The sequence below is a fragment of the Zeus faber genome, assembly GCF_960531495.2.
Source record: "Zeus faber genome assembly, chromosome: 12".
NCBI classification, from domain to species: domain Eukaryota; kingdom Metazoa; phylum Chordata; class Actinopteri; order Zeiformes; family Zeidae; genus Zeus; species Zeus faber.
The window spans coordinates 24,914,107-24,928,486 of record NC_137196.1 but is presented as its reverse complement, the minus strand read 5'-3'; the positions used below and the strand labels follow the sequence as shown (position 1 = coordinate 24,928,486).

The following is a 14,380-nucleotide window of genomic DNA, read 5'->3' as shown; positions in this document are numbered from 1 at the left end:
GAGAGAGAGAGAGAGAAAGGGGAGATGAATACAAACTCATGGCTGACAAGTGGAAAAAAAAGGTCAGAGTTGGACAGATGAGGTTGAAAAAGTGAAAGGCATTGAATTTTTTATGTTGTTCTTATTAACAGAGCTGGACTCAAGGAAAGGGGAAAAGCCAATACAATGGCATAAATATATAAACTGTATGTATATATATATATGTATATATATATATATATATATATATATATATATATATATATATACAGTGGTACCTCGACTTACGACTGCATCTACTTACGACTAATCCGAGATACGAGCAGCGATAGTCGCGCAAATTTGTATCGACTTGCGAGCGACTGCTCCAAGATACGAGCGTGGAAATTTGCAGTTGGCGCATCGGCGGCCAGTCAGCAGTCAGTCAGTCAGCAGTCAGTCAGTCAGCAGTCAGTCAGTCAGTCAGCAGTCAGTCAGTCAGCAGTCAGTCAGTTGTCAGTCAGCAGTCAGTCAGTGGGCGACCTACATCGTGTGTGCACGTAGTTCGTGGCTTATCGATATTCTTTTCATATTTACTGTGTTTGTGCTGTGTATTTTGTTTATTTTCACCCTTCATGATTTCATAGTTCATATGGGAAAAATTGCTTCGACATACGACTGTTTTAACATACTTTGGTTCTTATAGAACCAATTACAGTCGTAAGTCGAGGTACCACTGTATATTTATATATATATATACACACACATCATATTATATCCTAATAATAACAACTTAGGGATGACATCGTCAAGACTTCCTTCTTGCCACAGCACTAAGCTCCATCCACCCAAACCCGGCAAACATAGGAAACAGGAAGTGTCAGTATTAGAAATCTCCGTCTCCGTTCCCGTCTTCAACACCAGATCAAACACTTTTGTCACAACAAGAGCAGACAGGGATGCTTGTCAGATAATTCCCTATGCGAGGGTTGAAACATCAATATCAAAGCCTTATGAACAGACGAACCACCATGTGTGTGTGGTGTTTATTTTGGGGGTGGGGGCCGTCATGCGTAAACAAACGCTCCATGGCATTTTATGTCAATGCCGATTCCGTTGAAGAAAGACGTATAGGGCGAAGGCGTCGGGCCTCCATATTGGACAGGGCATCCATATTGGACAGAGCGTCTACAGCGCTGGATCCGTCCTTGAGGCCGCTGAGAGGAGAGGACGCCGGCTTTCAGACCAGGGAATCTTCTTTTCCAATGTGGGCAATGGTACTGAGCTACACACACACACACACACACACACACACACACACACACACACACACACACACACACACACACACACACACACACACACACACACACACACACACACACACACACACACACACACACTCACACACAGGGACTCATCCTCACCCTGCACACAAGCCTCTCTCCCACATCCCTCACATCTCCTTCCCATTGTATTTTTAAAACATCTTCCCACACACACAGAGCAAGAACCCCCTTCACTCTGCATATGTTCTGGTGGTGGAAATCAATGTCTGCCGAGCCCAAACGGACAGCGCTGTAGCGGGAAAGAAATAAAGAAATAAGGGAATCAATGCGAGCTTATTAAGTGAAAAAAGCTTCTTTCACTAAACCGCAGAAAAAGCCCAAAAAGTGCTTGCAAAATATATGTGCGTTTGTTGTGCAGTCTGGTGTCCCTGTGTATTGCATTTGTTGATTTCAAGGGGTTTCTGTGGAGTGTGTGTGCATGTCCCTGTGTGTGTGTGTGTGTGTGTGTGTGTGTGTGTGTGTGTGTGTGTGTGTGTGCGCGCGCGCGTGCAGCCGCTCCCTGCAATCCACTGCAAATAAGCGTGCACGAAGTGTGTGTGTTCGTGTGTGTGTGTGTGTGTGTGTGTGTGTGTGTGTGTGAGGCTCTCCACTGTGCCACAGTGCTGCCCCAGCGTCGTGGCCTCGCTCTATTTGAGGACAAAGGAATGTACCGAGACAAGTGATTTAGCACCTGCCAGTCAGGGCAGAAGGACGAGAGATGAGAAAAGAAAGAGTTCAGACGTGGCGAAGGATGAAGAGTGGAGCAGCAGGGAGGGAGAGAGACAGAGAGAGAGAGGGAGAGAGAGAGGTGGTGGTGGTCACGGAGGTTATCGGCAGATGTTGAGGGATGGAATTGATTTTGTGATTTACCTCCAGGTCATTGCGTTGCCACTACGCACCAATCTTCACCAGGAAATGACTGGAATGATTCCTGATGTGAGGTGCGGTGTTTGTTGGTGTGCGTATGTGTGTGTGTGTGTGTGTGTGTGTGTGTGTGTGTGTGTGTGTGTCTGTGTGTGCGTGGGGACGGACCCTCGAGGAAGAAACTTTCTTTCCCTACTGCCAGGACCTTCCTTCCTCACCGACCGCGGTTGCCATGACGACCGTTGAGGCCGGCACGCTCCGGCAGCGCCGGCGGCGGCACGGGGATGTGAACTTTGCTTCCGCCTCGAGCGCTCCGAAAAATCACAACAAACAAACCGTTCCGCCGCCGCAAATTTCTATGCCATGAGTTACGTGACACGAGACGAGCCGAGCGCTGATTGTTCTGAAGGCGGCGATTTGGGGTTTTTTGTTTTTTTTGGAGGGGGGTGAAAACAAGCTGCTATGTCTACATTGAGAGGACAGACGCCATTTTGGGAAAACTCACAGATAAGCAACATCTGATGAATCCTCAATTCCCCCCAAAAGCTCCAATCCAAATTCAAATCCAAATCCAAATCCAAATCCAAATCCAAATCCAGAGCGATAGTGCACGGGCGTGTTCGTCTGGTTTCCGAACGTACGGGGAAAATGTTCTTTTAAAAAAGATGTGAAAAACAACCCTATCCACACTGGCAGTGTTTTAGAAAACCTCTCAAAACCCAGTTAAAGCGCTCAGGTGACCACGCCTGGCGTGGGGGCGATCATATGTCGTAAAACAAAACATTAGGAATGCACGTATTGTTCCACACTGTCCCCCGGCAGTTCCATCGGGTCCAAAATGCCCTTTTGCGAGGTCATTTCAGAGGTGTTGCCTCCGCACGGCTCCGTGATTACTGTGTGATTGATTACTCATTAACGTGTAATTAAACCCGACAGCCACCGACTGAACATAAACAAAGCCCGTCGCCCGTCGCCCCTTCACCCGTCGCCCGTCGCCCCTCGGCTCCCGGGTGCAGGACGAGGTGCTGACGTCGGCGTTTTCAAGAAGCTCCGCCCACGCCCGTACACTGTTGTTGTATTTGACAGGGCCTCACAACTGTCAATTCCATGAGATTACATTTTTTGAATTGACTTTGTGGAATTATGTTCCGTGGCCCCTGTCATTACCAACCCCCCCCCCACCCCCGGCCCCATGTGAATCACGCTCGGGGGGGGGTTTAATGCCTCAGATTAAGCCCCTTGAAACAATTTCACACACTTGGGGTTAATAGTGATACGAGGGTGACCTCATTTCTGACGCGCGAATAAACAACTCCTCCGTGAGCACGGAAATGGAAAAAAAACAAAAATAAAAAACTCAAACGCTGAGAGCGGCTTAGCTAATGAGCGTCTGATTGTGCAGATTAATGCACGTCTCGCGGAGGATTACTGCCGCTGAAATGCACAAGTTGGCTCCGGCGTCGAAATCCCACATCAGCATGACAAAGGACTTCCAGAGACTTCCAGAACTATAAGAGCTATAAGAGCAAACAAACAGCCGGGGCTTGTGGGGATATTAAGGGTGACAAAAGAAACCTCGTCCTCGACTTCACTTTCACTGGGTTTGTTTTGTGGGGGGGGGGGGGTTGTCGGACTTCTCGTGGTTATCCCGTGGACTCTCTCTCTCTCGGTTGATCACCCTCCTTGATCAAGGTCACTCGCCCACCTCCAAACCGACCCCTTTTTGGCCTCCGATTTAATCAAAGGCGCAACTGCGTTTCAGGACGGGAGGACGCGAAGGGTTTTATTTTTTTGTCCAACCCGCCGGGAGAGAGGGGGGGGGGGGGGTTACAATGTAAAAAAAAAAAAAAAAAAGGAAGCCCGGCTGGTTTCCCCTTTCTAGTCCATGATGTGGACTCAGCAGCTGAAACAACGATCCTGCGGCTCTGCGCTCTGTTAAAATGCTTTAAATAATCAACCCACGGAACTTTTTTGGGGTCGACACTGATCCTAACCCCAACCCTAAGGATAACTAGGAGCCCGACATGGACGCCGGTCCCATCCACCTGCCAAGAAAGAACAGAGAAAATTCATGCAAATAAGACTTATGCTTACCTTTATATACTCACCCTTTGCCTGTGCAGCGGCCCCAACGTGGACCCCATTTAAAAACCAACCCTGTGCCCAAACCGAACCCCAACCACAACTCTAACCCGAGCTCTGCGCCATGCAACACAACACTGTTGTGTTGTTTTGGTGGTTTGAGCAGTGATAGGGCATTCAGTTCAGCTCACTGGCTCGGGATAGAAGTGCGCACACATTCCCAGGGTGAAGGAAGGTAAATGAACATTTCGGCCAAACTCAATTTCGGCAGGAACCGCATGAAGCCGGTGGCTGCGCACTCGCTGGGGAAATTGTTATAACGGGAATCTCCGGAGACTCCTCGGTTCTGAGTATCAACCAGATTAACTGCGGATGAGTCAGTCCTTGTTTTTTTACCGACTGGGTGGAGCCGTCACGACGGGGCACCGCGCCGCCCGCGCTGCCCGTCTTTGACTGAGCGTTTCATAATTAAAAAAGCGAAATCTCAGATCGGATCAATTGTGCCCGGGCACCGACATTCGATAGACGTCCAATAAATCCATCCGCCGCCATCGAAGCGGAACGATGAGTGATAAAGCAATACAGCACATGGCATTTCGCCACACGTCACACATCAAGCCCTATCGCCGTGTCATCTCCGCCGCTGCTGTCGCCTGCATCTAGCACCGGACGCCCGTCTCAACTCATTTTTTGATATCCATGGCCGGGCAGAACAGTAAACACCTCCCGGGCTGCACGGAAATAATTAGGTGCATGGATGAATAGCTTCGTGCCAGAGGCTATATCAAAGGAAGAGATTGTTGTGAGGTGCGGCGAGCAGCCGGCGCAGAGGTTTCTTTTTTTTTTTTTGATCAGATTAGAGATGGCTGTTACTGTCCCCTTGAGACTTGCTGAAAGGAGGAATTCAGCGAAGAGGGGGGGATTAGGGGTCACTAAAACCGTGTGTACGTGTGTGTGTGTGTTTGTGTGTGTGTGTGTGTGTGTGTGTGTGTGTGTGTGTGTGTGTGTGTGTGTGTCCACGAGAGGCGGAGGCAAAAGAGAGGAAGCGGGAGCGCCGGTGTTTGTGCGTGCGCTGAAAAGAGCAAAGAAGGAGGGAACGAGGTCCTTGAGGCAACCGGCACGTCTTTTATCACATTCTGTAATTAATTGAAGCCCATAATGGAAGCCACCGTGTAGCTCCCCCGACGAGCCGCATTTGAATGGGAAACAGGTGTGGATGAGGCGATGCTTTCATGTCCTTCCTGCGCCGCGAGGTCCCTTATCAAACCTCCCCACCCGTCACCCGCCAAGTCATTTTACAGTCATCTGCAAACAGGGCACACACGGAGGAGAGGCTCCTGTCAATCCCGCCGCACATTTGGAGATTCATTGCAGATTAATTCTTTTTTTTCTTTTTTTTTTTTTAAAGGTTTCGCCATCACCAAAGGGACTAACGGACCTGTTTCCTTTATCTCCGTATCTTCCCAGGCCTCCTGCCGCCATGGTTCTCCCGGAGCTCTCTCGCCTGGCACTGGCTCTCCTGGCCTCCCTCGTCCCTCCGGCCCTGGGCTGCCCGTCCGGCTGCCGCTGCTACAGCCTCACGGTGGAGTGCGGCTCCCTGGGGCTGAAGGAGATCCCCCAGGGCGTCCCCTCGGCCACCCAGGTGGGTCGGGCCGCCCGGGCCCGCTCGGTCCGCCCCTCGAAAAGTCAGGGCAGCTCCACAACGTGCCTGAGCCGTTCCATCCTAATAACCCGTAACAAAAAAGAGTCAATCAATTCACCCGCGGTGCTGTTTTGATGTAAGCCCCAGGCGAGGCCGGCCATGTTCCGTGTGTAATCATTCGCTCCCCTAGACAGCGTTGTCCTTTGTTGAAAAAAAAGAATTAAACGCTATAACAGTTTTGATTTTCTTCTTCCCCCTCCTGGGGGTCGGACCCCACAACAGCACCGCAGCTCATGAATGTTAATGAAGACCGTGTCCGGCATAAATTGTTCCATTAACCCCCGTCACCCGCTCTCACTCACCCAATCAAATTCTGCCCACCGGACCCAGAGTTTCCCCCTTTGAAAACATCGGCAAAGGGAAGGCTATTACCAATCAAGCCGCCTGTCATGTTTTATGGATTAAAAGGCACCAGCCACGGAGGGCAGCCCCGATCACTCAGACATCACTCACTGCCTTAGATCCGGGGGCTTGTTTACTGACCCCAGGGCTCTGATGAAGCAACAGGGAACGATTTAGCTCAAGGAAAAAGCAAAAATAAAAAACAGAAAATCCTACATTTGATTTTGCTGATATGTGATTGCACCCCACCTCCCGCCGTGCGCTCGCAACCAAACGGTTGCCAATTTCGCTATCTTGGCTCCCGTTCCATTTTTGCCGTTTGCTGGATGGCTTCACCCAAAGCAATCCCGAGTCAGACATTTCGAGCAGCGAATGTCGTTAATAGCAAACCTTGGACCCGACCGCTCCGGCGCTCCGGCACTCTGGCTGCGCCGTGTGCTGCGCCGTACAGAAGTGCGCCGACAATCCTGGTCTTTGGAGTGAACTCCCCCCGGAGTCTCATTGGAGTTTATTTGAGAGTACATGTGTGTGACCGGTGAGTAGACTCCAGCCCAAAGGTAAAGTAAGGGTTCTTGACTAACTGTAATGAAAACTGGAATAAAAACGCCGCCAAGGATGAACCCTCAAAGCCTTGCCGGCGCCAAGGTCTGAAAATGGACTTATGGAGCTCATTAAATCAACAATTTGCATTTTACGTATTTTGTCATGTAGCCCACACCCAATATGTCATCCATAAAAGTGCAACGATTTCAGTTGCAATAATCGATCCAATTTTCTCCTTTCTCCCCCACCCCAGACCATCTTCCTCCAGGACAACGCCGTGGTCCAGATCCGGCTCCAGGACCTGTCTCGCCTGGGCCGGCTGCACTACCTCTACCTGCAGAACAACAGCATCTCGGCCCTGGAGCCCGGGGCCTTCCTCAACCAGCGGGACCTGCTGGAGCTGGCCCTCAACGGGAACCTCATCCACCTGGTCACCCCGGACGTGTTCCGGGGCCTGGAGCACCTGCGGATCCTCTACCTGGCGGGAAACCAGATCACCCGGCTCCAGGACTACACCTTCCGGGGGCTGCAGGTAGGAGTAGCTCAAATACATTTTAAAGTAGAATATTTCTCTGTTTTTTTTTATTTTTATTTTCTTTTATGAGTTTTATTTCAATGTTTAACTTTATGCACTTTGTATGCTACAGTACTTTGTATTTTTTTGTGTGTTTTATATTCTGTGAAGCACTTTGAGTTGCACTCTCCTGTATAAATTGTGCTATACAAAATCCAGTTTATTATAATTTTATTTATTTTTCTGCTATTTGCATTTCTCTTTGCGGTCTCTCTTTTGGGTCAGGCAAAACACTCTGTTTGGTTCTGAAGTTCGGCAGAAGAAAGATTATAATCAGCTTCTTGATTATACTACTATAAGGAAGCTGTGGTGGAAATTCACCTTTACCTACTTGAATGAATGAACTTCCAGCCTGGGTTAGAATAACTTCACTGAGCTCAAGAGGAGGCGGCTGACGCACCCAGGAGCACATGTCGTGCACGTGAACATGTCTTTGTCTGCCTTTTGACCTTCTCACTGAGGAAAAAAAAATCACTTTAACCTCACCCCTCAACAAACAAACAAACAAACAAGAAGGTAAACAAACTAAAAATAAAATAAAATAAAAAAATAATCCCACATCTGTGATGCCGTAGGAAGATTTGCCAAAAATCCCACACTGTGAAAGTGTCTGAAACCCCACGGGTCGGCGGGGGACAAAACCACATCAAAGACATCCTCTCTGGAGTCAAGCTGTCTTACCTGGGGACGGTGAATGACTGGTCAGATGGTCCACCCCGATGATAACACCTCGTGGTGACACTTCCAGTGACCAGTGATGTGGATCGCCCTCCGACCATCTTTGACCGTCTGGTGCAACGGCGTCAACACAACAGTAGTTAAGAGATCAATACAGACATTTTGCCCTTAAAAGAACTTAATATTGTACAGTCCTAGTCAGTATTTTTCCACCGTGAAGCTTGCCTCTTTTTTTTTTTTTGCTATTTGCTTTCATCCAATAATCCACCCACTTTTTTGGCAGCCTGTATTTATACGCTGAGTCGGTCTCGTAAGGATTAGACAGATTTTTTTTCAACATCCATTGCCTTTCTGCGTTTTTTTTATCCGGATGATTTTTCAGATGACACCGGCGTGTTTGCACGCGATTCATGACGGAGTTTCTGCCCCGCCCCTATAACTAACTAAATACTATAACACAGTCATTAAAAAATCTCAAAGTTATTTAATTGGCAGTTGGTAAAATGGTAATGTTTATTTAAAAAATAATTAGGAATTGAGTTTTTAAATTGTATTACAAAGTCAAATTGAGGGTAATTAGTTGCCAATTGTTTGCCTCTACTAAAACAACAAATTGGCATTCATATATTTATTCAGAATAGGCACAAGGATGTTGATGTTTCCTGTTGCTGGGAAACAGGTCCAAGTACATTTTCGATAACTGGAGCTAGAATTTGTCGAGCTTTCTCAGAGGACGTGAAGCATAATCACAGAGCTGTGGCTGATGATTTGGTGTCTTTTCTACAGATCAACGTCTCTCAAACAAACAACATGATCACCACGTTGTAGAAATCACTGCCTGGTCTGATGCATACGGCAATTTGACCCATGCCAGTAGCCAAAAGGTTACTCAGCTAGCTTGTCTATTTTTAAGGGAAATGGATTAATTTGTCATGCATAGCTCTATTGAATCCGTCGAAGGCAAGCCGCACCGGTGAGTGTAGCCAGCAAAGTAATGCTGCTCCGGGATGTTTTTGGTGAGCAGGTTGCCAAGTCGGCCCATTCGCTCCTGGACCGTTCCAATCATCCACCTCACAGGGCTTTGGGCTATTTCCTCCAGGCATCCGTTTTAGGAATTCAGGACGCCCAAGACAAAATCCACGCGCTCCAGAGTCTCTTCTGTTCCGGCGGCCGTAAACAGGATGAATAGCTCAACAGCAAGGTTTTCTCCCAGACAATAGAACCTTTGGGACGCAATGGAATGACTCTGTTTTCTGCCGATGGAATTCCACAACACCGACTCCGGTCTTCAGCATTCTTCCCTTTTGTATTTCCTGCCTTTTTTTAACTTTCCACTTTCCTTACTTTCTCCTCCTACTTTTCGGTTTTCCCCAAATCACAGCGTCTCCAGGAGCTTCACCTGCAGGAGAACAGCGTTGAGTTTTTGGGGGAGCAGGCCCTGTCTGGTCTGTCCTCCCTGGCCCTGCTGGACTTGAGCAGGAACCATCTCCGGACTCTGGGCCCCGCTTCCCTAAAAGCTCTGGTCAGCCTGCAGGTTCTCAGAGTCACAGGTGTGTAATTTAAAATAAATAAATAAATAAATAAATATATATATATATATATATATATATAAATATAAATATATATATATATATATATATATATATAAATATATATATATATATATATTTTTTTTTTTTTCATGAAACTAAAGTTTTGCGGTTTGTAGAAAGACAAGGAAGGAAAAGTGAACGCATCAATTTGAGAAGGAAAAGCATAATTTGAGAAGTAGTGACGGAAACCCTGCAGTTTCCATCACGCCGTGCTTTAGGGTTAAAATAACTCATGTTATGTAAGGAGATTAACAATGGCTCCGCTAAACTCATTTCCAGACTGGAAAAGCTTTTTCTTTCCAACGACACAAAACGCACCACAATCAGTAAAGCATGGAACACCAGAGCACTATTAATTTTCAGCCCATTCAGTGTTCCGTCGTGGAAGGGGGTCCATGATTATTGGATGCACTGCTCCAAAGCGCAATGTCACGTAGTGCAATCTGTGACCAATCGGCAGTTTCTATAGACCAATTCCCATTCCTTCCCAGATGGGACCTATTCAAATTGCTCTATTTGGGTGACTTTCCTTCTATAAAGTATTCATTATTACTATGGCGTGCCTGAGCAGAAAGCAAGCCAGCCACTGTGCAGCTCTCTACAAGCTCTAGATGCCTACATGTCTGGAGATGAACTGTAATAGCAATGCAAAAAAGGCATTTCCGAGGCATAAATACATGTTAAAATCTGAAGAATGTCAAGCTCGAAGCAATGCCATTCTTAGCCTGGTTGCCTTGCTGTTTTTAAATTCCAAACTGGTGTTTTCAGTCCAGTGGTCCCTTCCCTTACAGACAACCCCTGGCGCTGTGATTGTGCCCTGGGCTGGCTCAGAACCTGGATCAACGAAGAGGGCCAGCGCCTGCTCAGCTCCGCTGAACAGAGGCGGCTGATGTGCTCTGAGCCCCCTCGCCTCTCCCACCTCAGCCTGGTGGAGGTGGCTGCCAACAGCCTGGTCTGCATTCCACCTGTGGTGCAGCTGGAACCCAGCCACCTGACGGTGCGCCTGGGGGAAAGCCTCCGTGTCTCGTGCCAGGCTTCGGGCTACCCGCAGCCCCAGGTCACCTGGAGGAAGTCCTCCCATGGCAAAGCCCAGGTGTCTCCACGAGGCCTGGTCCAGGAACTGGGCCCCGACGGGGAGATGTTCAGATCAGGGGTGGGGGGGCCAGTGACGGCCCATCCCTCTGGCAGAGAAGAGAATGGCAAGAGTCCTGGAGGGGCTCGAGGGCTGGTACGCGGGACGGAGGAGGGTGGAGAGCGGGACAGCTTCGACCCGGACACGGGCAGCGGCATGCTCTTCCTCAGCAACGTCACAGTGGCCCACGCCGGCCGCTACGAGTGCGAGGCCTGGAACCCAGGGGGCATGGCCAGGGTGACCTTCCACCTGGCCGTCAACATGTCGTCCTCATCGCAGCACTGGCCTCGTTTTAACTCTCCCCCCCATTTGTCCTCCTCGTCCAACTCCTACTACCACCCGGAGGTCCTGGATGTCAGCCAGGAGCCGCTGTACGAGCAGGAGAGCATGGACTTCAACGCCCTGGGCCCCGCCACGCAGACGGCCATCGCGGTGGGCATCTCCCTGCTGGCGCTCACCGCTCTGCTGCTCGTCATCATGATCTACAGCCGCCACCAGCAACGTCGCAAGGAGGAGAGCGGCTCCTACATCACCAGCAAGGAGGAGAGCATCCTCTACGTCAACGACTACTCCGACGGCCCCACCACCTTCGCCCAGCTGGAGGAGTACCGCGACAACCACGGCCACGAGATGTATGTACTCAACCGCTCCAAGCCCGTCCTGGGCCACATGTCCAGCGCCTGTCCCATGGTGAGCAGCTACTGCCAGGGGAGCATGAAGGACGCTCTGCTGGACCACGAGATTGTGCAGACACTCACCAGGTCCGGAGGCACGGGCGCCCTCAGATGCCCGGCAGAGGGAGGCGAGGGGCCGCCGACGCTGGACCCGGAGAGCCTCTTCATGACCCAGAGCCTCCTGTTTGGGACGCAGGTTGCCTACGAGATCCACTGCTGAGGAGCTTTTTAATATAACGCTCACATTCAGGAAACGCTATGTTGATGAACTTGATAAAGGGGTCGGCAAGGAGGAAATCACCGAGGCGCCATTGATTAAAATAATATTTTCTGGTGCAGCGTGCGAGGCAGAGACATATGAAAGAGAAATCATCAAGGTTGTTTTAATTATACGGTGTATTAGACATGCAATTTGAGTAACTGGTATCACAGGAGAGATATATGTAGCCGATAGTGTCATTGAACTAAGATGAAGAAATGTGTGGGAGGAATGTAAGAGAGGAATTTGATTACTTTATCGCGAATATTGAGGTAATGCTTCAAACACCAGGGGTTGGTTTGACAGTCAAAATGGCTCCTCAACGAAAGCCAAAGCTACAGATACAGATACACTCATAAAAGGCAAACTACTGAATATGGTTTATTATGTTCACGAAGAAAGACATTTTTTGCACATTGATTATTTTTGTTGCATTTTGTTATTTCATGTTTTGTGTACTTTTAAGTGTATTGTGGAATTTGCTATGAAACTGACTGTCACTATCAAGGACAGAGTGTTTTCTTGTTTTTCTGGAAAATGTCCAAAAATTATATTAGAAATTGCCCTGACAAGCCAATCCAGTGTGTTTTATGGTGTTCCCACTGCAACCATTGTTATGTGTGGGTGGGTGTATAGGTCCAGTTGAAATTGCAGCAGCTTTTCATTGTTGTTTGTGCATTCTTATCATTCCATCATCATCATCACCACTGTTAAAATAATGTGTTGTTTTTTCCCCATGCACTTCCTTTCCTTTATTTTTATGCAATATATATTTCAATATCAATATTGCAATAATGAATACACATTACACATGTCTGACTAAATCTAATGTTCAGTGTGGTAGGTTACCTTAACAACAGTGTATATCAACCCGAGGCGCTGTCTCCTAACATAACATATTTTGTCTTTTCCGGCTTTTGACTAATAAAATGTATTTTTAAAAACAGCGTGTCTGGGTGGCTCCTTGGGGTGCTGAGTTGTCAACTCAAAATTGAAGGTCTCGCTTCCTGCCGTCCTATGACAGGCCTCATTCTGGTTTTACCTGTCAAACGCCAGACGAGATGGCGGATCTAAAAGAAAGCAGGGGTTTGAAAACAGAGGGGGCGGGGGGGGGGGGGGGGGGTGTCAAAGGTCAGAATGAAACCTTCTGACTTGGAGACGTCAACGATATGCCAAGCTTTCGTGTCTCATCTCTTCCAAAAGGGAAGGAAACCACATTAAGGAACAGTCATGTTACTGGAAATGTTATTTTGACAGCTATGTAAACTAGGCGTGACACAAGGAGCAGAGGACAAAAAAAAACAAAACAATGTGCATCTGGTTGTATTGTCCTGGGTTTTTTGTTTTTTTTTCACTATTTTGATCATCTTCCCTAAGCAGGAGTGGGTGGAACATTGTCATGGCAGAGGCTCTCCGTGTGTGTGTGTGTGTGTGTGTGTGTGTGTGTGTGTGGGGATGGTTGATTTACCTGTTGCTTGTTGATTACTCTGACGAGCAACAGGCGTACAGCCACCCTGATCACTCCCACACCACAGACAGTTTAGAAAGTCCCTTTTTATTGTGTTGGCAAAGTGCAAAAATAACAAATAAACAATTCACTTACATGAAACCAGAGTTATTGATGGTAAATATGGTGACATCCAAGGTTTAAGTTTAACTTACGTCACTATTTTAAATATGCTCTTTGACGTTGAATTGACTTTGTTGTAAGTCCAGTTACAATAAAAAAGCTTGACTGATGTAACTTCTGGTCGTGCTGTCGGACCGAAAACTTGCTGCATGAGTTGGAAAAATTTGAACGCATCCCCGAGCCTCTAACGCACGCGGAAATTCAACACCGCAGAGGAGGCGGGGCTTATTGCACAGGAGGCGGGGCTCATAGCAGAGGAGCAGCACATCAATGCTTTTTACGGGGCGGGATCCGGCTCTGCATCGGAATGAATGGATTTACGGTTTGTAAAGCGGGGACTTTAAACCCAGCTATTCCTCACGTCATGATAAGAAATCCAGCACAAACAGCCGTGCCTCCATCAACTCAAGAGGTAAAAAAATAAAATAATAAAATAAAACTGCAGCAGGCAAAGTGCCTTTCCAAAATCCAAATCACTCGTCCATGTCACACTCAGCGCCGGCTGAAAAGACACAGTGAAGACGTCATGACACCCGGGTATTTTGTAAGCTGCAAGGTAAGGTATGAAAAAAGGAAAAGAAAATGGATTTCTTTCTGTGCCATTATTGTGATAATATTCTCACATTGTGTCCTTCCTGGCACAGAGATGAAAGCAGTCAGGGTATTTCTTGTTGTTTTGTTTTTTTTAACTGCTCACAATGGTTGTCATGGGGATCCCAGACCATCCACGTCGTTGTATGAAGAGGTAGGCAGGCGGACAGGGTTCTCCTTGGATGTGTTCCATTCTTCACATACCCTCCCAGACTCTATTTATTTTTCTCCTTTCTGCCTTCACGCTCATGCGGCTCTTGTTTTTTCCAGCTGATGAAGTTAATGGGAAGGAAGAAGGGAATCAGTGCATCTTGCTGTTTACAGTGTACTTAGAGGGAGGGTCCCACGGAGGAGGCCAAAATCCATTGGACAACTTAAAGATTTGAGCGATTTCAACACAGGACGGAGTTTAATTGAGGTTAATAAATACG

General features: G+C 47.9%; 1 protein-coding gene across 1 annotated transcript in view; it reads left to right on the top strand.

Annotated features, from left to right (window-relative positions):
* LOC307237717 (leucine-rich repeat-containing protein 24-like) overlaps positions 1–11,689 on the top strand; it is a gene marked incomplete at both ends in the record, with an annotated part of 12,083 nt that extends 394 nt beyond the window's left edge. The window contains 4 exons of the mRNA XM_080010480.1: positions 5,700–5,874; positions 7,073–7,351; positions 9,453–9,621; positions 10,455–11,689. Coding sequence (XP_079866606.1) covers positions 5,700–5,874; positions 7,073–7,351; positions 9,453–9,621; positions 10,455–11,689 — 1,858 coding nt within the window. The remainder of the gene's footprint in view (positions 1–5,699; positions 5,875–7,072; positions 7,352–9,452; positions 9,622–10,454) is intronic.
* Between the last annotated feature and the right edge of the window lie 2,691 nt (positions 11,690–14,380).